The sequence below is a fragment of the Hypomesus transpacificus genome, chromosome 16, assembly GCF_021917145.1.
Source record: "Hypomesus transpacificus isolate Combined female chromosome 16, fHypTra1, whole genome shotgun sequence".
Classification (NCBI taxonomy): Eukaryota; Metazoa; Chordata; class Actinopteri; order Osmeriformes; family Osmeridae; genus Hypomesus; species Hypomesus transpacificus.
The window spans coordinates 2,716,426-2,741,057 of record NC_061075.1 but is presented as its reverse complement, the minus strand read 5'-3'; the positions used below and the strand labels follow the sequence as shown (position 1 = coordinate 2,741,057).

Sequence of the window (24,632 nt, the reverse complement as noted above, 5' to 3'; positions counted from 1 at the left end):
GACCAGTAACAGGGGGCTACACCTGTCATACTTATGATGTACAAATTGTCCAGAACCATAGCACTTTGTATAGGTTAGGACTTCTTTTTTATAGTGTAGGTATGGATTATTTATTCAAGGTTTAGTCAGTCTTGGGTGTTTTTACCTGTCTGCCTTCCATAGATTACTATTCAACACAAATGTCCAAATCTGTTTGCTCAATCAAGTCTTTCATCAGAGGACTGGGTTTCACCCCACCCGGCTTCTCGGCTACACACACACACACACATACACACACACAGACACAAACACACTCACACCTGGGCGAGGTGTGTGTGACGACACCCGGTTTTAGTGGAGAAACTGAGGACAGGATGTTTACCTGGGTGATTGACATGTGGGGGGGGGGGGGGGGGGGGGGAGCTGGGATTCTCTGAGATTAGCAGAGGCCTGTCACCCCACCAGATAGTGTCCTAACAGCACAGGCTCATTTGTCTTCAATTGACCATAAATAAACAGATTAACTGCAACACATGCTACACATGCTACACAGCTAGTCAGTGGACAGACAACCCTGACTGTGGTTGCAGGGTGTGTATCAGTTATTACACATCCTGCAGGGGCAGTGCGAGGAGGGACCAACTCAAAAATAACCGTAATAGTCTTGTGTGTCACATTTGCACGCGAAGGATTTTCTTTGACATGCACAGACACATTAGAACGCTATTTTTAGCATCGAGAGTCGGTGCGTTGAGTGACGCCTAGGCTGACGTGGAACCCACCGCTACAACGACACAAGCCAGACCATATGTTCACGCTTCTTTTCCTGGGTTTAGGCCGCTGCAATGGAGTGTGTTTTTTTCGCGGAGATGACGAGAGAGCTGACTAACATGAGTGTGTTCATGGTCATCTCGGCCATTAAGGGAAGTTATTGAACGTCCTGTCTGAACGTCCTGCAGGCAGCTTTACGTTGCTGCTCTGCTCACTGTCCTGACCAGGGTCAAGGCCTCCCGTGCAAGGTGTTGGAAACAGTGCTTTTAATGCACGAGAAATGAATGGAATCATATGGTCACTAGATGCAACACATTACAGTGCATTTGTTGTTTTTTAAACAGTGTGTAGGAAATGTATATTATGGGGAGTTATTTTGATGAAGGCACACTGCACCTTATGAATAATGAAAATAGTGACGTGGACATTGCGGTCTTCTTTGCAGCTCGGGATTGAAGAGCTCGGCGTTCAAACCGGGGGCGGAGCGAGCCATAGAACACGACGCGGTCGTGACGTACACCTCATTCGGGGATCTTTAATCCGCTGCCGCAGCAACGGAGCCGGTATCGAGAGGAGGGGGTAGCGCGCTCGGTCAGGGTAGGATTGCGTATAATAAAGCCGAATTTAACCTGCCATTCAATGATTGTGTTCATTGCGTAAAACGAAAACGAAAATGTGGCTGTTTCATCGCTAGCTAAACCCCTCCTCTCTAGCTATTAATTGGGCTGAGATTCGTCTCCCGTATTGTTCCCTCACTTGAGACTGCGAACCTACAACGGCAGTCCTTGGATACGATTTTAACCCGTATTTTCACATCAATAAATGGGTGATTACGGGTGCGGCTTATTACAGGCAGCGAACGTACATAGCTCCTTCCCTGGTGAACGCGCATTCAGATCCTTCACTTCTCCGGTTTCTCGAGGCCACCGGAGCCCCTGCTCGCCCTTGGTTTCTGGCAGTAGCGTCGCCTTCTCGCCCGCTCGGGTCTCAGCCGCCGCGCTTTAGCAAACCATGCACAATGAGCTTGTGAGGGTGACAACAGCACAACGACACCCGTTGCCTGAGAACAACTGCGACAACCAAAATATCAACAAAACCGGAAAACAAGTTAACGACAGCCAAGCAGGAAAGCAACTGGGTTCCTTCGCGTTGGAATACAACCTCCTGAACCAAATCCAGGACCTGTCCGACTTCGGTGAAGACATTTTCTGTACGACGCAGTTTATCTGTGACCTTCAGCACGACCGGAAAACACATCAGCAGTTAATTCAGCACACTGAGTTTGGCAGCACAGCCTCGCCCCCACCCCGAGGACAAACCAGTCACCTGCCGCAGAAGCAGTCCTTCCCCGGTCTCCGCGTCGCTGACCGCTGCGCACACGCCGGTTCTGATCGAATCAACGGCGATTCAGAGGAGGAGGCTGAAGCCGGCGAGGAGACCGCCGTGCCGCTGTCGCCCGCTAGCGCAAATCCAATCAAGGATCATCTCCAGATGGACTCCGCCATCACCCACCACATCAATAACGGCCATGGCAGCAACACTGGCAATATGTTGTCCGGAGGTCTCGGAGCCGGTTTTCCGAATCTCCAAACCCAAGAGATGCAGAATGCGGGCTCGGCCTCGCCCCCCCTCCTGGGATTCGGGACCCCATGGTCAGTTCAGACAAACTCCCCACCGCCTTCTGGTCCTAATTCAGCCAATCCCATCCACACCAACGCGATTAAACACATGCCCAACTCCGAATCTGACAACGGGTTCTACCCGGCCATTCCCGCCTCAATGAACCCAGCCTTCTTCCAGAGTTTCTCGCCAGTGTCCGGGAATCCGTGCGCGGGGATGAACGTGCAGGGCTTCAACAGTCCCTTCTCGCCTCAGATCAACCTCCCCCAGCCGCCACAGAGCCGCCGCTCCCCCGTCAGCCCCCGCAGCCAGCACCAGGGCGCCTACCTGCAGCAGAGGAACAACTACAACCACCACCACCAGGTAAGCTGCCCTGCCGGCCGAGGGAGAATATAACTGTCATTAAGACTAACCATCCATCACCATCAGTGGATGGTTGTACATGAATGAAAATGTTCAATTTTGTGTAAGGTAGAGATTTAACAGGCCCTGCCTCCCTGCACTAGGGCCTATAGCATGTTAATTAATGTGTTACTACATGTGTCTGTTTCACCAAGACACATGTCTTGCTATTGCTCCATTGTAGGCTAACCCCAGTCAGACAGGGCCTCTCTCAGAGGAGCGTGACGGGGCTGGAGGCCGTCTGCTCTCCACACTGCCGCTGGTCTCACACTGCCTCTGGTCTCACGCTGGCAACAGGCGGCTGGGCCCACTGAGTGTGTGTTTGTGTGTGTGTGTGAAAATGTGTCCATGTGCGTGTAGTGTGTATGTCTGTGTGGGTGTGGTGGTGGTTGGGGGGCAGTATCATGGGCGGAGAGGTCGGGGGGGGGTCGCTGAAAACGATCACCTGTTGTCACACATCCTCACACTGTGAGTGGGCACGTGACCGCTGATCCATCCTGATGTCATGTGACCCACTAAGGGGGCTGATAAGTGCTGGGGGGCTGGGGGGGGGAAATTCCCTGTAGGGGGGTGTCTGCAAACCTGTTTTAGCTCTGTAGGACATACGTGTTTGGTGTGTGATGTTGGGGGTGTGGTGGTGTTGGGTGTGTGTGTTTGTGTGTGCATGTGTGTGTGTGTGTGTCATACCTAACAGAGGGGACACAACGTTGGAGCCTGTTAGAGTGAAACCTCAGTGGATGATTCAATATGAGACATTCTTTTCCTGACTGTTTCTGTGGGTGACCGTTATGGGAGTGGTATGGTGAGGGGAGAAGGGAGAGAGACAACGAGAGAGAGAGAGAGAGAGAGAGAGAGAAGCATAGACAGAGTGAGGAGAGAAAGAAAAAGAGAGAGAAAGAAAGAAAGGGAGAGAGTGTGTAATGTGCATGTGTGGTGTTAGAGAGAACGGGATAGTCAGTATTAGAGTTGAAAGCTCTAATCTTCTTACCAGGCCTGCTGCTGGGGGCGCATGCTCAGGGAGGACAGGCCGACAAGCTACCGCACACTCATAGAGAAACATTCTCTCCCTTCGCCTCCTCTGACCCCCTCTCTCCTCTCTCCTACCCTTCCCCCTCATCCCTCTCACCTGCTCTCTCCTTCCTCTCTTCCTCTCCCCTGTCCCTGCCTTCTCTTCCTCTCTCTCCCCCCCCCCCCCCCCTCCATCACACCCCTCCCTCCTCCCTCTCCAGCCCGTGGCGAAGCAGGCTCCCTGGGGTCTCCACCAGGGCAGTGGCTGGTCCTCCGGGGGGGTGTCCTGGGGGCGGGACCAGCGTCGCGGGGGCGGCCTGGGCATGCCCGGCTCCGTCAGCCAGGTGTCTCCCATGAAGAAGCCGTTCTCCAGCACGGTGATCGCCCCACCCAAGTACCCCCGCTCCCCAGGCATGGGGCCCAAGTCCTGGGTGGAGGAGGCCATGTACGCCACGGACAGCAACAGCAACTCGCTGCTGCCCCACCAGGTAGGGAGGCTCTGTGTGTGGGGGTGGGGAGAGGGGGTTGTGTATGTGACAATATCACGTGTGTGTGGGTTTGGTCGTGGGGTCGTGTGTTTGTCTTGAGTGTGTGTTTGCGGGCGAGACTGAGATGGGAGGTGGAGGGGAGGGGTGTTGAAGAGCATATTGCGAAACAGAGAGCGGGGTGCAGAGAAAACGGTCAATGATGGTTTCTATAGAAACAGCTCAGAATGAACGTAAATTTGATGACTAGTCTGATTTACATCTCAATGAAACTGAAGGGACTGCCATTTACCCTGCTCTGTAAAACCTAGACCTGTGGTTAGAGCAATGGGTAGCAAACCAAAATGTGATCAGGTTCGAATTCCCCTCTGTACATCACTGTACATTTCTACCCCCCCCTCCCTCTCCCCTCCCTCTGGTTGGGACGTCACCAGACAGTGGAGCGGGGATGACGAACGAGAGACAGAACGCCCTCGTAACCATGCCAGCGAACCGGCACGCTGCCGTCGTCCAGAGAGAGCGTTCTGGAACAGATCGCTGTCTCGGAGACAACGTTTCCAGAACAAATCACTCCCATCGGGGGAGCATTCGAAAACAGATAACTCCACAAAGACAACATCCTAGAACAGGAAAGTCTTATTGAAGCACTGTTCTGGAACCGATCACTCACGCCGGCACAAGGGAGGCAGGGCTAGTGGGGTGGAGCGTGGCCGTTTCAACTTTCACTCTGAACAGGATGTCCACTCACCCTGTCCTCCGCAATACAGCATATTAAACTTCCATGTTTGTGTTCCAAGCTGGGCTTAATTCTGGCCCCCTCCTCCACCTCCCTGTAAAGCCAGCTATAAGCAGAGTGTGTGTGTGTGAGTGTGAGAGTGCATGTGTGGACCCTGGCCATGTTGGAGTGATCTGTTGTTACACAACCACAGCCTGGAACTGGACCTTTAGTGCCATGCTGGAGCCTCTGGTGCTCTGAGTAACACACACACACAGAGAGAGGAACATGAACACACTTTAGAATACACATGCACCTACTTGCATACACACAGTGGAGTATCTGACTGCAGGCCCTGCTGTGTGTGTGTGTGTGTGTATGTGGTCATGTCCTCATGTGGCTCTGCTGACGGGCCAGTTGAGAATTCTCCGGCCATTATACATTCCTGGATCTCTCTCTCTCTCTTTCCATAGTAAGAGTAGCTCTCCAGCATGGCCTCATACATCCACCCTTCTTAAGTGAATAAATACGGAAAGAATTTTAATCCGTGCGTGTGCCCACTCTCTCGTGCACCCCCCCCCCCCCCCCCTCCCGAGCCAGGCCTCAGCTGTGACACACAGAACTACTGTCAGGATACATAGACCAGGGGACATAGTGACACAGTTCAAACCTGGATCTCTCTCTCTTTCTGCCCCTCTCCCTTTCCCTCTACCTCTCTCTCTCTCTCTCTCACTCTCTCAGGATCGTCCCAGAATGTACGACAGTCTGAACATGCACTCCCTGGAGAGCTCTCTGATTGACATCATGCGGGCCGAGCAGGATCCAATGAAAGGTGACAATCTTCGTCCTGCTTCGTCAAGGGTTCGGGGCCATTGGTTGAAAACCGGAAGATACTGGACTTTTGCTTTGACTAAACACACAGTTATTAGGGGGGTAGAGGGGGAGGGCAAAGGGAGGGGCCTCTAAGATAGCCTTTAGCCTCTAATTAGCCTCCAGCCTCTAGAGAGATGTGTGTTCTGCTAGAACCCCTACTAACTCCTGTTCTTTTTCACATGCAGCCAGGGGCTATGGAAGACGCAGAGGTAAACTTCCTGTTACGTCTGTATGCGTGTCTGTGTGTGTGTGTCTACAGCTGATGTTGTGTGTGTGTGTGTTTACAGCTGATGTTGTGTGTGTGTGTGTGTGTCTACAGCTGATGTTGTGTGTGTGCGTGTGTGTGTTTACAAAACAGTTCATCGTGCTCTTAAACCTCTAGAGCTTTGTTTGTATACCAACATCAGTAGCCTGACCTGCATCCTAGACTGCTCTCCTACAGCACTGAACCCTTTTAGTTGTGTTCCTTAATACTGGACTCACCTGCCCTCTCTCCTCTGTCTGGTTTGGTCTCTCCTTTGGTCTCACCCTGTCCTCTCCAGGTCGCTCCTCCCTCTTTCCCATTGAGGACAGTCTCCTTGACGACGGCCATGGTAACCAGGGGGGGCTGGGGCCTCCTTGCTACCCCCACCAGAACGGAGAGCACCTAGAACGCTTCTCCCGCAAGGTGTTTGTGGGGGGGCTGCCCCCCGACATAGACGAAGGTGAGCAGTCTTCTCCTCCTCTGCCTCCTCCTCTCTCCCTTCACCTCCCTCTCCTCCTCCTCTCTTGTTTCTCCTTTCCTCCTGCTCTCCTCTCTCTCCCTCCTTCATCAGTTATCCTGCGTCTCTCCTCAGATGAGATCACGACCAGCTTCCGCCGTTTCGGTCACCTGGTGGTGGACTGGCCTCACAAGGCTGAGAGCAAGTCCTACTTTCCCCCTAAAGGTACAGCTGAACCCCCCCCCCCCCACACACACACACACACACACACACACCTGTTGACAGCTCACACACACACACACACTCACTCACATGTACATCCATTGATCATGATTGTAATGTGCTATCAGTGGTTTCCAGCTCGTGTATCTAGACCTATCATTTTACCCGGTCTCCATTTTGTACGCTGTACAGATCACTGAGTGTGTGTTGTGTTTGTTGCCTAGGCTACGCCTTCCTGCTGTTCCAGGAGGAGAGCTCTGTCCAGGCGCTGATCGAGGCTTGTATTGAGGAGGACGGCAAGCTGTACCTCTGTGTCTCCAGCCCCACTATCAAGGATAAACCTGTTAGTACTGCTCTCTACCTCTCTCTCTTTCTCTACCTTTCTCTGTGTCTCTCTGCGTCGGTCTCTCTCCCCCTTTCTTTGTGTCTCTCCATGTCTCACTCCCTCCCTGTCTCTCTCTCCCTGTCTCTCTCTCTCTCCTTGTCTCTTTCTCTCCCTTCATCTCTCTCTCCCTGTCTCTCTCTCCGTCTCTCTCTCCCTGTCTCTCTCTCTCCCTGTCTCTCTCTCTCTACCTGTCTCTCTTAAGTGTGTGAGTCTTGCAGCTGTTTCAGAGCTGAGACAGCGGAGTCTGTCAGAGATGGCAAGGCATTCTGGGTAATGTGCATATCGATCTCCCCCCCCCCCCCCACCACCAGGTCCAGATCCGGCCCTGGAACCTGGGCGACAGTGACTTTGTGATGGACGGCTCCCAGCCTCTCGACCCCCGCAAGACCATCTTCGTGGGGGGGGTGCCCCGGCCCCTCCGAGCAGGTGAGGCCCCTCCTTCAACCCCCAGCTCCAGTACCTGTCCACAGGTGTCGGGTCAGCCTGGTGGAGCTGAGGGTTCAGATGAAGAGCTGCTGTGTTTGGACGCAAAGCTGGCTGCGTGTGCTGTAGATCTGTTAGTCAGACAGCCTCGCTATCCCTACCCCACGCCATCTCACCTCGCCTCTCCTCTTCTCTCTCACACCCCCTACTTCCTCTCTCCCCCCTCCTCCCCCACTCTCTCTCACACCCCCTACTTCCTCTCTCCCCCCTCCTCCCCCACTCTCTCTCACACCCCCTACTTCCTCTCTCCCCCCTCCTTATTTGTCACCCTCCCCCCTTATTAACATGCTTCTGTTTCATTAACTCTTTGGTGTCCTCTTTCCTCCTTTCTCTCTCTCCCTCCCTCTCTCGCTCTTCCTCCCTCTCCCATCCCCCTCCCTCCTCTCCCTCTCCAGTGGAGTTGGCCATGATTATGGATCGTCTGTACGGAGGTGTGTGTTACGCCGGCATTGACACCGACCCAGAGCTCAAGTATCCCAAGGGGGCGGGGCGTGTGGCCTTCTCCAATCAGCAGAGCTACATCGCTGCCATCAGCGCCCGATTTGTCCAGCTGCAACACGGAGACATTGACAAGCGGGTAAGCTCCCCCCCCCCACCCTCTTCATCTTTCCAATCAGCAGAGAGACAAAGACAATCTCTCCAATCAGCAGACATACACACTCTCTCTAGTTAAGAGAGAGCCAGACGGAGTGGTGGACAGTGTTGCTCGCTGAAGTGTTTGTTTATGTGGCATCTTAATGAGCACGGTTCTGTCAGTGTTTGATTGTCATGGTGATGAAAAGTCATTGTTATTTTTGAATATGTATTTTCTCTGTCTCCTACCTGTGTTTCTCCTTCCTCCTCCTCCTTCTCCACCCCCAATCCTCTCTCCTCCCTTTCCCTCCTCTCCCTCTCCTCCACGCCCTCCTCCCCCCCTCCCTCCTCCCCCCCCCCCAGGTGGAGGTGAAGCCCTACGTCCTTGACGACCAGCTGTGTGACGAGTGCCAGGGCGCCCGCTGCGGGGGCAAGTTCGCCCCGTTCTTCTGCGCCAACGTCACCTGTCTGCAGTACTACTGTGATTTCTGCTGGGCCAACATCCACTCGCGCGCCGGCCGCGAGTTCCACAAGCCACTGGTCAAGGAGGGCGCAGACCGCCCCCGACAGATCCACTTCCGCTGGAACTGAGGTGGCGTGGGGGCGGGGCGTGGGGGGGTGGCATCCAGGAAGTAAGGACAGACAGGCAGGAAGTGATGCGCAGACAGACAGGTGTGTCACTGTGCCTGTCCTCCCCCTAAGCTATCAGTATAAAAGACATAAATACTATACAGTATGTCGATATATATACAGTCTGTATCTTTTTTAGCAGCCAAACAGTACAAGCCTCAGTTTTTCACCAAAATCCCGTTCCCATCTCAGGCTCCAACAACACTTTTGTGGTACTTTCATGTTTTGTAAGAGAGGACATTTAAAAAATAATAATAATAATAGATTGCGTTTTTGTAGTTTTTCAAATTATTTTTATATATTTAAGGTAGATATGAGAATGTTGTTGCATGGGGGGGCAGCCTGTCTCTGTCTGTCTGTGAGTCTTGCTGCTGCTAGCTGCTTTCTAGAAAGTGTAGCGCTTTCTGGGAAATCTTTGATTCTACAATCTCACCCCAGGTCCTTACCAAAGGTAGCTAAACATTAGGAAGCATAAAAGTGATACATTTCGCTAAAACTCGAACTTGCTATTGTTGTTTTCACTGTCTCCTGATTTCAGAACAGGTTAACAACAGCTTAAGTTGACATCTGCTGTAATTAATTATATCTATAATTCCTAATGATCTATTAGCTAATGGTTTATTTCAGCGAGTCAGCTATATCTGTGCTCACGTTGACCCGTAAAATCATACCTCAAAATACAAATCTGGTTTGTACTAAGCTCTATTGAAACAAGTTTTATCACAAGCTATATTAGAAGCTTTGCTGCTATGTTACTAAATGAATGGAAGTGTTATAGTTGACCACACGTGCAGTCAGAGGGCATAGGCCTCACACTTGTAGCCTGGCAGAGTTGAATAGGAAAATCAAGGTGCATGTTTGTGTCATCACACCTGCATGAGGAATAGTTTCCAACACACAGCAGAGATGGGAGCATATACACCACTCACGTCCTACCAATAAATATGAAGCCCAGGCAGAATAGCATGGTCAATATTTCCTGAAGCCAAGGTTGTACGATATTTAAACAGTTCATCGACAGATAGCGTGTAACTCAAATACGTAAAAAAAAAAAAAAGGGTTGAAAAAAATATATCTTGCATGCGTTGATGTTTCCATGTGGTTTGATCCGTTTACATGATACAAAACCCGATACTGGTTGGTGTGTACATTCGTGAAAGCCGCCATTTTGGGACCCTGGTGAGAATCAGGGTGTTCGGCTTAGTGTCTGTGTCTGTGTTGTTCAGTGCCGTCTGTGGCGTTGTCAGTGTGGATTCAAGTGTTAGATGAATTCAATCTATATGTAGCACAGAAAGACAACATCGAAACAGTTTTGCCCTTAATCCCTTCCCCCCTTTAATAATTACCAAGGTTACCGCACTGTACTGTAGCCTGTCAGACTATAGCAGATATCCCAAGCAGCCACACCCTTGAGGGACCAGAGAGAGACCAGATACCAGAGAGAGAGACCAGCATGTGTGCGTGTGTGTCCTGGTCTGTGATGTGGGTCTCTCCTGCTGTGTTCTGGGTGGGTGTCAGCTGGTGTCAGCTCTCCAACTGTCTACTGTTACTCTCCACGTAGGAAACGAGATCTTAATCGCCACTAAGCAGATCTTTATTTATTCACGTACTTGATGGTTTAATTTATTTGTGACAGTCACTGTCACCCCCTCCCAATCTCTTGTCCGTCTCCCTCTCTCTCTCTCTTTCCCTCTCTCTCTCTCTATCTCTCTCTCTCTCCCTCCCTTCCCTCTCTGTCACCAGTATTTATGAAGGATAATGCACTCGTTTTCCTATCCCCCTTTCTCTACCGTCCACTGTAGGTCCTCTTAATTCTGCAGAGTCTCTCTGTTTATTAAGGACATTAGCGTTAATTTGACTGCTACCTACCTATTTAAAAATCTACCCACATGATTTATATACTTTATATAAGTTTAAGAAGTAGAACCGAGAGATGTTGTGGTTCTATGGTGTTCTATGTTCCGCCAATGAAGCAGTGATGTGCTATTTTCTAATATATTATGTGTTTTGGGAAGGGAGTGACAAAGTTGTTGATGAATGCTGAGTGCTGACGTCTCTGACCCCCGCCTACCCTGACCCCCCTCCTTAACCCCCCCCCCCCCCCCCTCTTCCCCCTCCCCCCCAGCAGAAGGCGTTACTCCAAGCTCTCCATTGTCCTTCAACTCTGCACTTCCTGTTGTGTTGGTGAGGATGGTGTCCTATTTTCTGTGTCGAACACTGTTACTTTGTATGTGCGTCTTTGTTTTTTGTATGAATCATATTTATTTCATTATTTTTGTAGTCAGATAACTATTTGATTTTGATTGTATTTTTCTATTTTGATTGGGTTGTTGTTCTGTTGTGTGTCCCCTTGTATTTGATTAACTTGGCGGGGTTCTGTTCAAAGATACCAATAACCGTGTTGTTATAATATGATATAATATATAAGTACACATTTCGTTTGAAGGAAGAAAACATCGTAGGTTGTAATATTCATGGAAGACACTTGAGATTCTCTGTATGAAAGCCTTTGGTTGGCTCCACTCAAAGACACTCTGAAACTTGAATATAACACATTTTGCAAGGCTGGATTACCTCGAATCTGTGTTGTGACGTGCAATACTGTTTCTAATGTTTGTATAAAAAGTATGAATTACAGTGTAAACCTTTTTAATGCAGAATTATTTTTTTCATTGCATATTTTGCAAATTTCTGATCCAGTGTCATTTTTTACTGTCAGAAAAGAAAACCCTTTTTTTTCATTGCAACTATTTTTAAATCCAAAATATCTTTGTACTGATGTAAATGATTGTAGTTATTTTAGTGTTTTGCTAACAAATGGACCGACTTTTCATGCATATTTCTATTTTATTTTATTCTGTTTTATTTCGTTTTTTATTTCACTAAATAGGAGTTCTTTTAATAAGTTTTCATATTAAGTATCATTGATATAATTTGATATTCAGTATTTTTATGTGAAAAAAAGAATATATATAATTTAAAGATCGCTGATGGCTAAGATATTATTTTATGTTTAATCATTTTTAACTCAAAATCTTTGTAATATTATTGTTAAAGTAACACATTTCTAAATCAGAGTCTGTGTATAGATTCACAAAAAAGTGGTTTATGGGGTGTTTATGGATTGTAATTACTGACTGGTTCTTTGATATGCAAAATGAATATAATGTCGATTTTTATTTTTGTTTCGTATTTAAATGGGATGATTGATAACAATCTTTTTGCTTTGATTTCCTGAATAAAGACCGTTCTGTTGGAACACGTGATGGAAGATGTGCCTCTGTGAATGTCGCGTCAGACCCATTCCCCAGTGCACTGGTTTATTGAACACCCACCAGCCTACAGTCCTACAAACACTACCCCCTCAACCCAACACCTCTAGCCCCACCCCCCCTTCTCCCCCCTCCCCACCCAACCCTACCCCCCAGACCAGGTGAGGTATCCACCACCAGGATGGGGGGGACACGACCCCCCCATCCTGGGAAAAATATGATTTGTCCCCCCCCAATAAATCACTGTAAACATAAATATTCAATTTCAATAATTTTAGTAATACGCAATGAAAGCGCTTTGCTGATTAGGGGCACAATGCCACTTTGTTTATGTGCTATGTGTTACAGCAGTAATTTTGGTGTCCCCCTCAGGAATTGTTCTTGAGAAAATGTCACATAATTGTCCCCCCCAAAGATGTTTGCAATCAGGAAGGTATTAAATATTTGTGTGTTTTGACAGAAGGGCAGGTGTGACAGTGATAGTGAAAGGTGGGGGGTCGAGTGCCGGTTTGTCTTTCAACTCCACAGCTATGTTTCCTCACAGAGGGCTGGGTCTCCAGGGTAACAGAAACATAGCAACAGTTCCTCTGCGGCTGTGTTGCACCATCTAGTGTATGCTTTCTGCACCTGCAGTTTAGAACTGTCATGCTGTCATACAGTACATGCTACAACATCGATTTGTAGAAAAAGTTAACTTCCCACTGTCTTCAGTCAATTCAAATTTTCTGCTTGGAATACTGTGAATTAAAGTAAAAAATACATAATATTGACTTACACTGTGAACACCTCAGAACTGGTCCTGTAGTTTTGATTTGGTTCCACTGATTCTGAGTCACTTATTTGATGTTTGTTAGGACCAGCTGGGGCTGGGGTTTAGGGAGGGGAGAGGCTGGGAGGGGGGAGGAGAGGAGTGGTCGAGAGGGGGAGCTGAGAAGTGGTTGGAGAGGAGAGGGGGACGAAGAGAGGAGAGGTTGGGAGGGGTGAGAAAGAGGGAGGAGGAGAGGAGTGGCTGGGAGAGGAGAGGTGGAGGGGAGGGCGAGGAGGAGAGGGAGAGGTTGGGAGGCGGCTGCTGTCCCAATGACGCAGAACTCTGAGAACATAGATGTTGTGTTTCACACACATGCTGGAGAACGGGGAGACACATAGACAACAGGAGAGATAGAGGAGAGGTTCAGAAACAGAAAGAAGAGGTAGAGAGACCAAGAGGAGGGGTAAAGAGAGAGAGAGAAGAGAGGTAGAGAGACCGAGAGGAGAGAGAGAGAGAGAGAGAGAGAGAGAGAGAGAGACCAAGAGGAGAGGTAGAGAGAGAGAGAGAGAGAGAGAGAAAGAGAGAGAGAGAGAGAGAGAGAGAGAGAGAGAGAGAGAGAGAGAGAGTGACCAAGAGGAGAGGTAGAGAGAGAGAGAGAGAGAGAGAGAGAGAGAGAGAGAGAGAGAGAGAAGAGAGAGAGAGAGAGAGAGAGAGAGAGAGAGAGAGAGAGATGTTGATAGACTGACTATGTTGGCCAACAGGACACTAGCCCTACCTGGAGTGACTGTCAATTCACCTGCAGGACCTACAACTGTGAGGTGAGAGCCTGCTATCTTCTTACTACATCACGTCTTCATTTAGCACTTTAATCCAAAGCAGCGTACACATTATGCATGTTGGATATACAGCAGAAAATCAAGGAGCAGTGCATAGTTCCAACAGTGTTTCAGTATTACAGTTCAAGGAACAGTCTTGTCTTTTCTCAGTGGACACTTTTATCCAAACCTATGAATGAGGAAGGGAGGAATGATGACATTTGTGTTCAACAGCTTTTATCTGAAGGGCAACATTCATTGGGTGATTCAAACCTGCCACCTGTTGATCTGCAGTCAAATGCTCTAGAACTGAGCTACGCCCATCCCATGTGACACAACACAGGAAACATATTGTTTAGATGTGTTTAGTAAAAGTAACTGACATAATGAACAACGTGCATGATGTCTGTGTGTGTTTGTGTGTGAGAATCGATGTTTTTCCCGCATGGTTTCTTCTCTGCGTTGGTTGAGAGTGGGCGTGTTGGGTGTGTGTGTGGTGGGGGCTGGGGGGGGAGCGTGCGTGTGTGTTAGACCAGGGTTGGTGTTCTAGGCCATTCCCAAGATGACATCACTTCTGCGGGGCGGAAATGGTGGGCGGGGAGAACCTCACGCTGGCTCCATGCCGACATGGTTACCTCACATGTCAAAAGCACACCACAGAGAATTAAGCTGAAACAGCCCTCATTAACACACGAGACATATCTGTTTCCATTCATGACTGGCATCACATACATACAGGGATGAGTCGAGCACTGTATGCCTGTCCGTCTATCTGTCTGTCTGCCTGTCTATCTGCCTGTCTATCCATCTGTCTATTCCTCAGTTTGTGTCTACTTTCGTTGAAGCATTGGACACAGACCGTTCATGTTGTGTCTCTCTCTCTCACACTCTCTCTCTCTTTCTCTCTCTTTGAACTGTGCAACAGTATGCACACAGAACTCTAGTTTTAATATGAACTCATGAAAATAGTTCCCTGAAAGGTTCATCCATAGTGCTGCCAAGGGTTAGTCTGCGCGTTTGTGTTTTCCAGCCTGTGTTTCAGTCGCTGTGAGGTTCCTCTAACACAACAGCTGTTATGTCACGCCAGTGGAATGCTTGGCAGAGGGGACCGAGCGTTCTCCAGCTTCAGATGCTCAAACATGAAATGTGGAGGGCTCTGACGAGGGGAACTCAGAGAGGGAAACGTTTGGGAGGGGCTTGGAAGAGAGAGCTGCAGCTGAACTCTCATGGTGGTTCACTTGAGCAAAATGCCATGAGAACTAACTTGTGTTTGTTTCTTTGTCTTACCATCCCCCCCCCCCCCACTCTCCTTCCCTTGTGGTGAATCTAAGGCTGTTCCATTTATCTCCCTCCCTCTGCTATTTGTTTAAGGCTCTTCCATTTATCTCCCTTTATGTCTAAGGCTGTTCCATCTCCGCCGCTCTGCTGCAGGGTGCAGGATGTGGGCGCTGGTGGGCGTGGCCTGTCTGTGCCAGTGTGTAATTGGGCAGCTGGCGAAGGCGAAGGAAGTTGCACCCCGTCTGGTATGCAGTGCTCCGGGGTTGCCGGGGGCACCGGGCAAGCCCGGGCCCAGCGGGGGGGCGGGGGCAGATGGCCAGGTGGGGATCCCCGGGAGAGATGGCAGGGACGGACGCAAAGGGGAGAAGGGAGAGAAGGGGGACGCAGGTACGCTGACGACCACACACACCCTCACCCCTGCCTGACTCGGAGATGATTAAAAATGCCTGCCTGCCTGCCTGTCTACCTACCTGTCTGTCGGATCTCCTTGTCATAACGACATGTTAATGCTGGACTGAGTCTGTTGATATGCCTACACATGTATTTCTTAAATCCTTTCTGATATTAACGAGACAATGTATCACTGACCTGTCACTGACATACTGGTGATATTTCCTTATAAAGGCAAATACAACTATTTGTAAAGATGTTAAAAGATGTTGTAAAGTTGTTTTACTTAGTTAAGTAAAAGATGAATTTAAGGTGGAAATTTTACCAACATCTTGCAGGCATCCTTTGTGGTGACAGGGCCCTCATCCTTCCCCTCCAGTCTGTCCCCTTCCCCTCCTCTGGAAGGATCCAGACAGTGATATATGATAGGGGCAAAGCTGCCACAAAAGATGAAGTATTTATGAGGACAGAGATAAATCACAGTCTATAAAAGTTTTATATAAGGATCATCTTCCTGCATCTGCGAGCTGTGACTGCCAGGTGGACGGATGAGCACACCTGGCATTTTTCCATTATGTCAGGAGATCACAATCCAGGCAGACGCTATCTCTGTCAACATACACACCACACCCTCAACAAAACCGATGAGAAACCAGAAGTGCTTAGTTCTAACAGGGTTTCAGTGCTTGGAGTCAACTGTCTGAATTTGCCAGGCACAGTGAAAAGTAACACATCTCTGCTACCAGGGTACAACAACAACAGCATCTGAACTACAGTTCATCTCATGTTTCAGGTGTGAAGGGGCGAGTTGGGCCAACAGGGAGGCATGGTGACCGGGGGGACCGGGGGCCAGGGGGAAAGAGAGGCCCCGGGGGAGAGCAAGGAGACCCGGGTCCACCAGGGGCCCACGGCCCCCATGCCCAGAAGGGGGACCGGGGCCCCCGAGGCCAAAGGGGGACCCCAGGCGTCTGCAGGTGTGGCAGCCTGGTGCCCAAAGCAGCCTTCTCTGTCGGCATCACCAGCAGCTACCCAGCCGAGAAGACGCCCATCAGGTTCAACAAGGTCCTCTTCAACGAGGGGGGCCACTACAACCCGGACACAGGCAAGTTCATATGCGCCTACCCGGGAGTCTACTACTTCTCCTACGACATCACCCTGGCCGACAAGCACCTGGCCATCGGCCTCGTGCAAAATGGGCAGTACCGCATCAAGACCTTCGACGCCAACACGGGGAACCACGACGTGGCGTCCGGTTCCACCGTGATGTTCCTGAACCCTGAGGACGAGGTGTGGCTGGAGATCTTCTTTAAGGACCAGAACGGCCTGTTCTCTGACCCGGGCTGGTCCGACAGTCTCTTCTCTGGGTTCCTGCTCTACGCCGACACCAACTACCTCGACACCCTGTCTGAGGACTATGCTTAGATAGATATTTAATACATATTCTAGAAAGTGCTATTCTATTATCTTAGAGCGAAGTGAAGGGAGGGGAAGGACTGGAGATTGTAGCATTCACATCATTTTAAATGTTCTTATTTATGACCTGTATTATTAATCACAGCATCTAGAAGAATACATTAAATCTCTTCATAATATTCATGCATTTTTTAGGTATTTTGTCATTACCATAGTATGATGTCATTGTTGTTATGTGATGTCACTCTCGTAGTATGATGTCATGTGTTTAATCTCTTTAATCATTGAGACAAACTTAATCTGTTACACAGGAGGGAGTTTATAGGGCCTGTCAGTCACCACTAAGTACAAAGCGTTTAGGTGGTGTGTTTGTTAAGAAAGAGAATGATAGGGAAATCTCCAAGTACACAATATTTCTTGTGTTTTCAAAAACATCTTTATTTATCCTCAAGTCTGCAAGGAGACAACAGTTTTCTATAAAAAAATCACTTTGAGTGTGACAGATAGATTTGCAAAACAAGTCAAGTTAGTTTATTTAAAAACACCCAACGCCGACCAAAGTGCTGTACAAAGTTATCAAATCGCTTAAGTTTCAGTGGGGCAACAATATCAAAAATATCTGTAACTATGGTGTTAAACAGAGTAACTAGCTCTTCTGTACCCAGAGAGGAGGTTGTCTTCTACTCCCCTGGTACATTTACATTTAGTCATTTAGCAGACGCTTTTATCCAAAGCGACTTACAAGAAAGAGCAAAAGCTGCATAGGTCAATGTTCATAAACAACGAGAGAGCCCCAAAACAAAATTTGAAGCCAAAACATGAAGCATACATTGTGAAGAGCAAATAAGAGCCAATGGGTAGAACCAGAAGAGCATGTAGTTAAACAAGTTCCAGTTAAACAACATGATCCTTGAAGGTGCTATAGTGTACCTGGAGGAAAGCAAGCAACAACAATATAATTCACAGCAGAGTACAAGTAGAACCTGATTTCGGTCCGCGGGCCGGAAACGCTGCCCCCTCCTACCCCAATTACTACGCACTAAATGTTTCCATGCTTCCATTGAAATAAACCATTTCAAGATCAAGTCGCAACAGCAAGTACAGTCAACGTCTTTGTCCGGTGACCAATATATAAACAAAGCCAAAGCAAAAAGTTGTACTCACCCTAAAAGGTTACGATTGGTCCAGGTATGCAAACAACCCATCAAAAACTTGATCTGCTTACATTCCCAAAGGTCCAAAGCAAGCCCGTAATCATAAGACATCCCCCCCAATATTCAAATATGGTCGAAATGTCCCCCCCAATATATTGATATAAAAATATAAACGTGCTACGCTACGACAGGCAACCACGCACGCTGTCCGGAATTATCTTTTTTTTTATATACGCCCCCGATGTTGACTCCATGCCTACGGCTTGGTCCAAAGGATCTAACCATGTCGAGTAGTTGTCCAAACAATGCATTATATCCACACATAGCCACAATCTTGTTGCTTCATTCTGCCTTCCAATTATATTTTTTTCAGTCTCTCACGCATTATGGCTCAAAGGAGGAGATGTGCTTCGAGTATTTATGAGTGGAGAGTCTTAAAATGGCGGCTACACTCTGCCCTTTCGATCAACACCTTGTTTGACCCAATAGGAGCTTCCATGTCCTGGTGATGGCCCTCTAAAGCCAACTAGGTCTGTGCGTTCTGCCCCCCCTCCGACCCTTAAGTAGAGATGCTTTCCTTTTCTGTAGGTGAGAGTCAGATCGAATCTTTGCAACAGTAACATCATGCATTGCAGGCGAGCTGGAATGGTGTGAAATGCCTTGTTGTGAATGGTGACCAAGGGCTGGTGGTCTCAATCACAACCGGCATCTAGTCATAGAACTTGTAGCTGGCGGAGACCACTGCTAGAAGTTCCTTTTCAATTTGCGCTTATCTCGTCTCCGTCTGGGTCAGTGTGCGAGACGCGTATGCCACGGGACTCCCCTCTTGGAGGCTAGCAGCCCCTAAACCATATTGTGACACATCGCATGTGAATGTCTCTGGTTGGCTCACATCATTGGAGTACAGGTGGGCTGCTGATGCAGGTCTTGAGCCTGTCAAAAGCATTCTTTTGATGTCCAATTCCACACCACTTCCTTGTGAAGCAGCTGACGAAGCGGTGTGGTAAGTTCACTTAGGTTTGGAATTAATTTGCCAAAGTAGTTTACCATTCACAAAAAACTGTGTGTTTCTGTGTGTGTGGCCACCCAATTCGAAACCCATTCTGTGGGCTCATCCACCAGTTCAATTACGTGTGAGTTACTGTTTAAGAGTTTCAGCATTAGAGTACAGCAGGTGTCGTAAACTGTGATGTGCGGCAGTTTGAATAAAGAAATGAAACGAAGCTACACGGCGTGATATCTGAGTCTTCACAGACACAATACTACACAATACTAATCTAAGCCTATAGACCCGCCCTCTGTGCCGGTTTGGCTGGTCTGTTTCCCCTGGTTCGCGACAACGTGTAGAATAGGTGCGTTTGACTTCATGCAGCAACGGCGTCGCCTGCAGCCCGGCTGAAGCAGCCAATGGCATTCTCAGCTTCAAGTCAGCCGGCTGCAGCATGAAGTCGAACGCACCTATTGAAACGGTTGTCTTCCCATTTGCCCTGCAAGAGGGAATGCTGATTGGCTGGCAGCCTCACATTATTAGAAGAGAAACTGAAATTGGGCAATCCTGTGTAAAAATTGTCCTATTCTCTATGACTTAAACGTCCCTTAAGTTTTTCCCTTCTAGTGATAGTTGCAATCATTTAGCCCACTCATATTGCATTAATTCATTAGAACCCCTTTTGAAACAATTAACGTTGTCACAGGTAATATCTCAGATAGAATCTTGATTCAAACAATGAAACAGTACCATCTGCTAACTGAAAATATGCCCAGACAACGTAAATATGCTTGACCTTTATTTAGAGGGAAATGGCTCATTCCAAAAAGGTTTACAGAAAGTAATCATTGACAGTAACAACTCAAAATACGACCATTTGGTCTTCTACTAAGGGGTCCTTAGTTTGGTCCGAGTTTGTGTTCCAGGTTGAGGTGGTTCACGATGTTACTCACAGATAATTCCTGGAAAAAAGCATCATGCTAATTATAACAAGGTCAAAATGAACGATTCAAGTTATTACACGGGTATATTTCTTTCAGGGGCATCAATACAGTATATGCTATATTGATTAATTGATGTACTTAAATGGCTTGAAATAAAAGCCATCTAACATAAAAAAAATTGTAGAAATCCATAAATACTAACAAACTACAATCTTCTTGTTTGTTTTACCTGGGATTAGGAGCAACAGTAGAAACGCACGTCATTGAGAGCTGTGTCGTCCCCCCGACCCTGGCGATCTTCCATCTTGGTTTGAATGCCGCAGATGCCTCCATTGCTACATTCCTGGCTCCAGGGTCCATACTCTCCCCACCCATGGCCGTTACCCTCCAGAACTTCGTTGCTGCTGCAGCGGAATTTGATGTTATTGGCGGCAGTGTCGTCACCAACGCCTTGACTGTCCTCCACACGCAGTTGGAAGGAGATGAGTGTTCCGCCGGAGCAATACCGAGGGCTCGACCAGTCACCCCAGCTGAAGGGGAAGGGATGGGGGGAAAAGGGGAAGGGATGGGGGGAAAAGGGGAAGGGATGGGGGGAAAAGGGGAAGGGATGGGGGGAAAAGGGAAGGGATGGGGGAAAAAGGGGGAAGGGATGGGGGAAAAGGGGAAGGGATGGGGGGAAATGGGAAGGGATGGGGGGAAAAGGGGAAGGGATGGGGGAAAAGGGGAAGGGATGGGGGGAAAAGGGGAAGGGATGGGGGGAAAAGGGGAAGGGATGGGGAAAAAGGGGGAAGGGATGGGGGGAAAAGGGAAGGGATGGGGGAAAAAGGGGGAAGGGATGGGGGAAAAGGGGAAGGGATGGGGGGAAAGGGGGAAGGGATGGGGGGAAAAGGGGGAAGGGATGGGGGAAAAGGGGAAGGGATGGGGGGAAAGGGGGAAGGGATGGGGGGAAAAGGGGAAGGGATGGGGGGAAAAGGGGAAGGGATGGGGGGGAAAAGGGGAAGGGATGGGGGGAAAGGGGAAGGGATGGGGGGAAAGGGGAAGGGATGGGGGGAAAAGGGGAAGGGATGGGGGGGAAAGGGGAAGGGATGGGGGGAAAGGGGAAGGGATGGGGGGAAAGGGGAAGGGATGGGGGGAAAGGGGAAGGGATGGGGGGAAAAGGGGAAGGGATGGGGGCAAAGGGGAAGGGATGGGGGGAAAGGGGAAGGGATGGGGGGAAAGGGGAAGGGATGGGGGGAAAAGGAGAAGGGATGGGGGGAAAAGGTAAATGAGCTAAAAGAAGTCATGAGGGAGCTTGGAACAGACAGGGTTCTCTTTTGGTGAATTACCAGGGATATATAGGTAAAGTTACAGTTTCCTCAATCCTCACATTTTGACATGTTTACAAAGAAATTACATGATCAGACAGAAGCCTGACCTGTACCCTACATTCAGACTACTCTCACAAGGCATAAGGCTCACGTTTACAGAGAAGTTTAACAAGTCTGTAAGAGCTAAAGTGTTATCTTACAATCCAGCGTGGGACTCGACTGTAGGAAGGGTGCTCATGTCCCCGTCTTTGGCACAAATGAGCCGAATGCCATTGAGGGCAGTGTCATCCCCAAGACCCTGTGTACCTTCCACCTGAGAGTAGAGAGACACATGCTAGCATGAAATTAATCCAAATAGTAATGTGGGTTACTTCTATGCACAACTGTATTGATTCCATAACTGACAAACATTTAAACCAAACTCTCACAAACTCGCAATCTGTAAATTGACAAACACAATACATTGTTTTTACCCTCAGACTGAACCCAACAGCATAGAACTGGGCTGGACAATACTCAGTCGATTTCCACTCCCCCCACTGCTGTCCATTGGGCACGGTAAGCACAGATCCGGAAAGGCCAAGGGACAACGTAGCAAGGACCACAGCAATAGGAAGAAGGATGGCCATGTTTGCAGTCTCTCTGCCTGAAGACACAGAAAGCCAATTGAGAACAGATATCTCTTATAACTTGGCCTGGCCTAATATGGCCTTCACATTGTTATTTATGTAGCAGGGTTTACACGATTAAGATTAGCAATACTTAATCTATAATAAGGTATCTAGTTCTTGGGGGCACCACCTCATAATTTGTTTAAAAGGGACTGAGGAAACCTTATTTAATAATATTTAATCTAGCCTTCGTAATAATCAGTATAATCTCAAGTAGTGAATTCTATGTAGAAAAGTAGAGCAGATCAGATAATGTGAGGGATGCGCGAGTATTATACACAATGACTTATTTTAAGAAAATGTATGAACAAATACCAGATAAGTTATGGGTTAGTTTGGGTAAAACAGTAGGGTGATTTCAGGTAATGTGGAACACTTTTTGGTAGAGGCTCCAGTAGACTTACAAAAGAACTGTTAACTCACCCCAGTGGTGTTTCTGTAAATTGTTTTAGGCCTTAGGAACATTTTCATGTTGGAATTAAATCAGAATACTGAGTATTTCAGAAGCTACACACTATCAAACATAACATGACCCCCTCTCTCACTCAGGCAGCATTTTCAGGTAACGTGGGACAGCTAGTGTGCTAAAGTGGGACAGTCATCGTCTGTCAGCCTATTATGCTAATATTAATAATAATAGTTTATAGACAACAATGCTAGGTGGAAGGGTGTGGCAAGATTCATTTAGTTGTGGGGTTTGACTTATACAATAGGCAGAAAGTGTAACTGATGACGTAAACATTATTGACCTGCGGTCGAAGTGCTAGCTAGCACGATGCATTAGCATTACGGCCTAGCGTCAGTGGTAACAAATCTGAAAGCGCTGGTTCGATGCAAGTAAAAGGTGTTATTTAGTTGGGAACTTAAGTACAGTGTGATGCATTGGTATAAAAAATGTGAGAACTGTACAATCAAATTACTTTTACAGCATAAACAAAGAATTAGCCTACTAGATGTCCCACTTTACCTGAAGAATGCTGTCCCACATTACCTGACATGATCAAATAATGTGGGACAGTCACATAAAACGTTTTTTGTTGTTGCTAACAAAGCATTATTTTACAAATGTTCATGTTTGTTTCAATCAGTGGTTAAACCCCTTCATTATGCTGCAATAGTACTCATTGTAACTTAATTTAAATTCCCCCAGCCTTATAATTGAGAAATAGAATGTCATATCCCGCTGAACTTCCTATGCGTTTTTTCCGTACGGACCTCCAGTCAACCCAGATCACACCTACTCTGATGATGTCAGACAAATCAAAACCACTGCATACTGACTATTTCGATAAAATCGATTAGATTAAACCTCAAAAAGTGCAAGAGTGAAGGCCTACCTGTAGAAAAGCAAGCAACATACATACCATTTGTGTTATATGGTTATTTCTTTTTTCTTTTTTTTACGAAACAACCAAAAACAAGCCATTATACTTAAATGTGTGTTTGAGTTGCTAAAGTGACAAAACTATATTACGGCCCTTTGTTGGGTTGGTCAACACGGGTTGCAAAATATAGAAAAAACTAAGGCCACATGTTACACGGACCAACTCACCTCTGATCCTTGATCTTCTACGGAACTTTCCTTTTGGACTATTTGAAAATTTTCTATTTTACTTTTTATGTAGCCTATGCTATTCGATTATCCGTAGACTGGAGTCATGTAGGCTACATCCGTGCAATTTCGTTTTATAGTGCAAAATCCTCAGCTTCTCATTCTAATTCCTACTAGCATCCATTTGTGGACCAATAGGAAACAGGAGGAGGAGCTAAGATTTACCAACTGTATGATTGCCAAAACGCCTTTGATCTTTTGCCCCTTCATTCCTCCTTTTCTCTTGAAGATCTCGATCAGCTTGTTTGAGAAGTGGTCCAGCTGTGACATGAACTTTGATTGCAGTGGCTTGGTGGTGATCCGCAAAAAAACTCTGCAATCACCTGAAAAAGATCTGAACAAAATACATCCATTTGTTTTTTGTTAGATATAATAATGACCACATAAGGATGCAGGACTATTGGCAAATTCAAACTATTTATTTTTAAACCTGTACACACTTACTTACTTCACACACTGCAGAAACAGGGCAGGCCACCTGTTTTTAAACTCTGCTATCATGGGACTCTGCTCCACATTCTCTCTTTGTCTGTGGGAGACGTTAGTTTAATGTTTTTTTGTTTGGGCTGCACAATCAATTGACATTTAGTCAAGAGCAGTTCCTAAGGGGGAATAAAACTGTAGTATCAGTAATAACATAGCCTTAACGTACATTTAAAAACGCTTATAATGTGTCTATAATAAGCAGTCCCTTCATTGATCACCACATCAATTTCCACTTGTGGGATAATAAAGTTGACCTTGACTTTCATTGCATATTATTAATATTTAAATTACCTAGTTATGTTTTTACAGTGATATAATGGGAGGATCAGGGGGGTCTTGTCCCCCTGACCCCCCCTGGCATTACCTCTCATGGGGTCAGGCACTAATCATCCTCAAACTGTCACTGAACAAGTATATGTGTTTGACAGGTTTAAACAGGAAAGACCAGCATCACCTGCACCCAGCTGTGTGTCCATGAAGAGTGACTAGTCAATGCATCTACCTATCATGTTCAAAGACATTCCTTCTGGACAAAGTATTGAACAGCCGAGACCAGCCTCACCTGTACCCAGCTGTGTGTCCATGAAGAGTGACAGGTCTATTGAACCACCTATACATTTGAGTTCAGAAGACAAGTCTTTTAAGGAGACACTATGGCTAGAATTGAGAAGTATAAAATGTATAATTTAGTTGTATTTAATTTAACC

The 24,632-nt window shown here is 47.5% G+C and overlaps 3 protein-coding genes across 4 annotated transcripts; 2 read left to right on the top strand and 1 right to left on the bottom strand.

Moving 5' to 3' along the window:
- Nucleotides 1-1,254: 1,254 nt before the first annotated feature.
- LOC124478805 (cytoplasmic polyadenylation element-binding protein 2-like) lies at nt 1,255-12,113 on the top strand. Its single transcript, XM_047037261.1, has 10 exons — nt 1,255-2,733; nt 4,002-4,268; nt 5,722-5,812; nt 6,039-6,062; nt 6,396-6,557; nt 6,690-6,779; nt 7,001-7,119; nt 7,473-7,587; nt 8,040-8,221; nt 8,581-12,113. Exons 1-10 carry the CDS (start codon nt 1,762-1,764, stop codon nt 8,806-8,808), a joined length of 2,250 nt encoding a protein of 749 aa, XP_046893217.1. The 5' UTR covers nt 1,255-1,761; the 3' UTR covers nt 8,809-12,113.
- Nucleotides 12,114-13,528: 1,415 nt separating this feature from the next.
- Nucleotides 13,529-19,140, top strand: LOC124478807 (complement C1q tumor necrosis factor-related protein 7). Of its 2 annotated transcripts, none has more exons than XM_047037263.1 (3): nt 13,529-13,685; nt 15,085-15,347; nt 16,144-19,140. In XM_047037263.1, exons 1-3 carry the CDS (start codon nt 13,615-13,617, stop codon nt 16,770-16,772), a joined length of 963 nt encoding a protein of 320 aa, XP_046893219.1. In that variant the 5' UTR covers nt 13,529-13,614; the 3' UTR covers nt 16,773-19,140. The 2 variants fall into 2 exon arrangements, with proteins under 2 accessions (XP_046893219.1, XP_046893220.1); XM_047037264.1 differs by having other exon boundaries at nt 13,600-13,685; nt 15,114-15,347.
- Nucleotides 19,141-19,686: 546 nt separating this feature from the next.
- Nucleotides 19,687-23,558, bottom strand: LOC124478811 (vitelline membrane outer layer protein 1 homolog). Its single transcript, XM_047037267.1, has 5 exons — nt 23,380-23,558; nt 21,630-21,802; nt 21,357-21,469; nt 20,079-20,379; nt 19,687-19,867 (listed from the first exon to the last, which is right to left on the bottom strand). Exons 2-4 carry the CDS (start codon nt 21,783-21,785, stop codon nt 20,085-20,087), a joined length of 564 nt encoding a protein of 187 aa, XP_046893223.1. The 5' UTR covers nt 21,786-21,802; nt 23,380-23,558; the 3' UTR covers nt 19,687-19,867; nt 20,079-20,084.
- Between the last annotated feature and the right edge of the window lie 1,074 nt (nt 23,559-24,632).

Excerpts from the sequence above, each read along its gene's own strand:
- LOC124478811 (XM_047037267.1), bottom strand. The coding sequence starts at position 21,785 with ATGGCCATCCTTCTTCCTATTGCTGTGGTCCTTGCTACGTTGTCCCTT. Across the intron at positions 21,470-21,629 it reads CTGTTGGGTTCAGTCTGAGG|GTGGAAGGTACACAGGGTCT; the intron begins GTAAAAACAATG and ends CTCTACTCTCAG. Across the intron at positions 20,380-21,356 it reads GTCGAGTCCCACGCTGGATT|CTGGGGTGACTGGTCGAGCC; the intron begins GTAAGATAACAC and ends CTTCCCCTTCAG.
- LOC124478807 (XM_047037263.1), top strand. The coding sequence starts at position 13,615 with ATGTTGGCCAACAGGACACTAGCCCTACCTGGAGTGACTGTCAATTCA. Across the intron at positions 13,686-15,084 it reads GCAGGACCTACAACTGTGAG|GCTGTTCCATCTCCGCCGCT; the intron begins GTGAGAGCCTGC and ends TTTATGTCTAAG. Across the intron at positions 15,348-16,143 it reads GGGAGAGAAGGGGGACGCAG|GTGTGAAGGGGCGAGTTGGG; the intron begins GTACGCTGACGA and ends CTCATGTTTCAG.
- LOC124478805 (XM_047037261.1), top strand. The coding sequence starts at position 1,762 with ATGCACAATGAGCTTGTGAGGGTGACAACAGCACAACGACACCCGTTG. Across the intron at positions 4,269-5,721 it reads ACTCGCTGCTGCCCCACCAG|GATCGTCCCAGAATGTACGA; the intron begins GTAGGGAGGCTC and ends TCACTCTCTCAG. Across the intron at positions 8,222-8,580 it reads ACGGAGACATTGACAAGCGG|GTGGAGGTGAAGCCCTACGT; the intron begins GTAAGCTCCCCC and ends CCCCCCCCCCAG.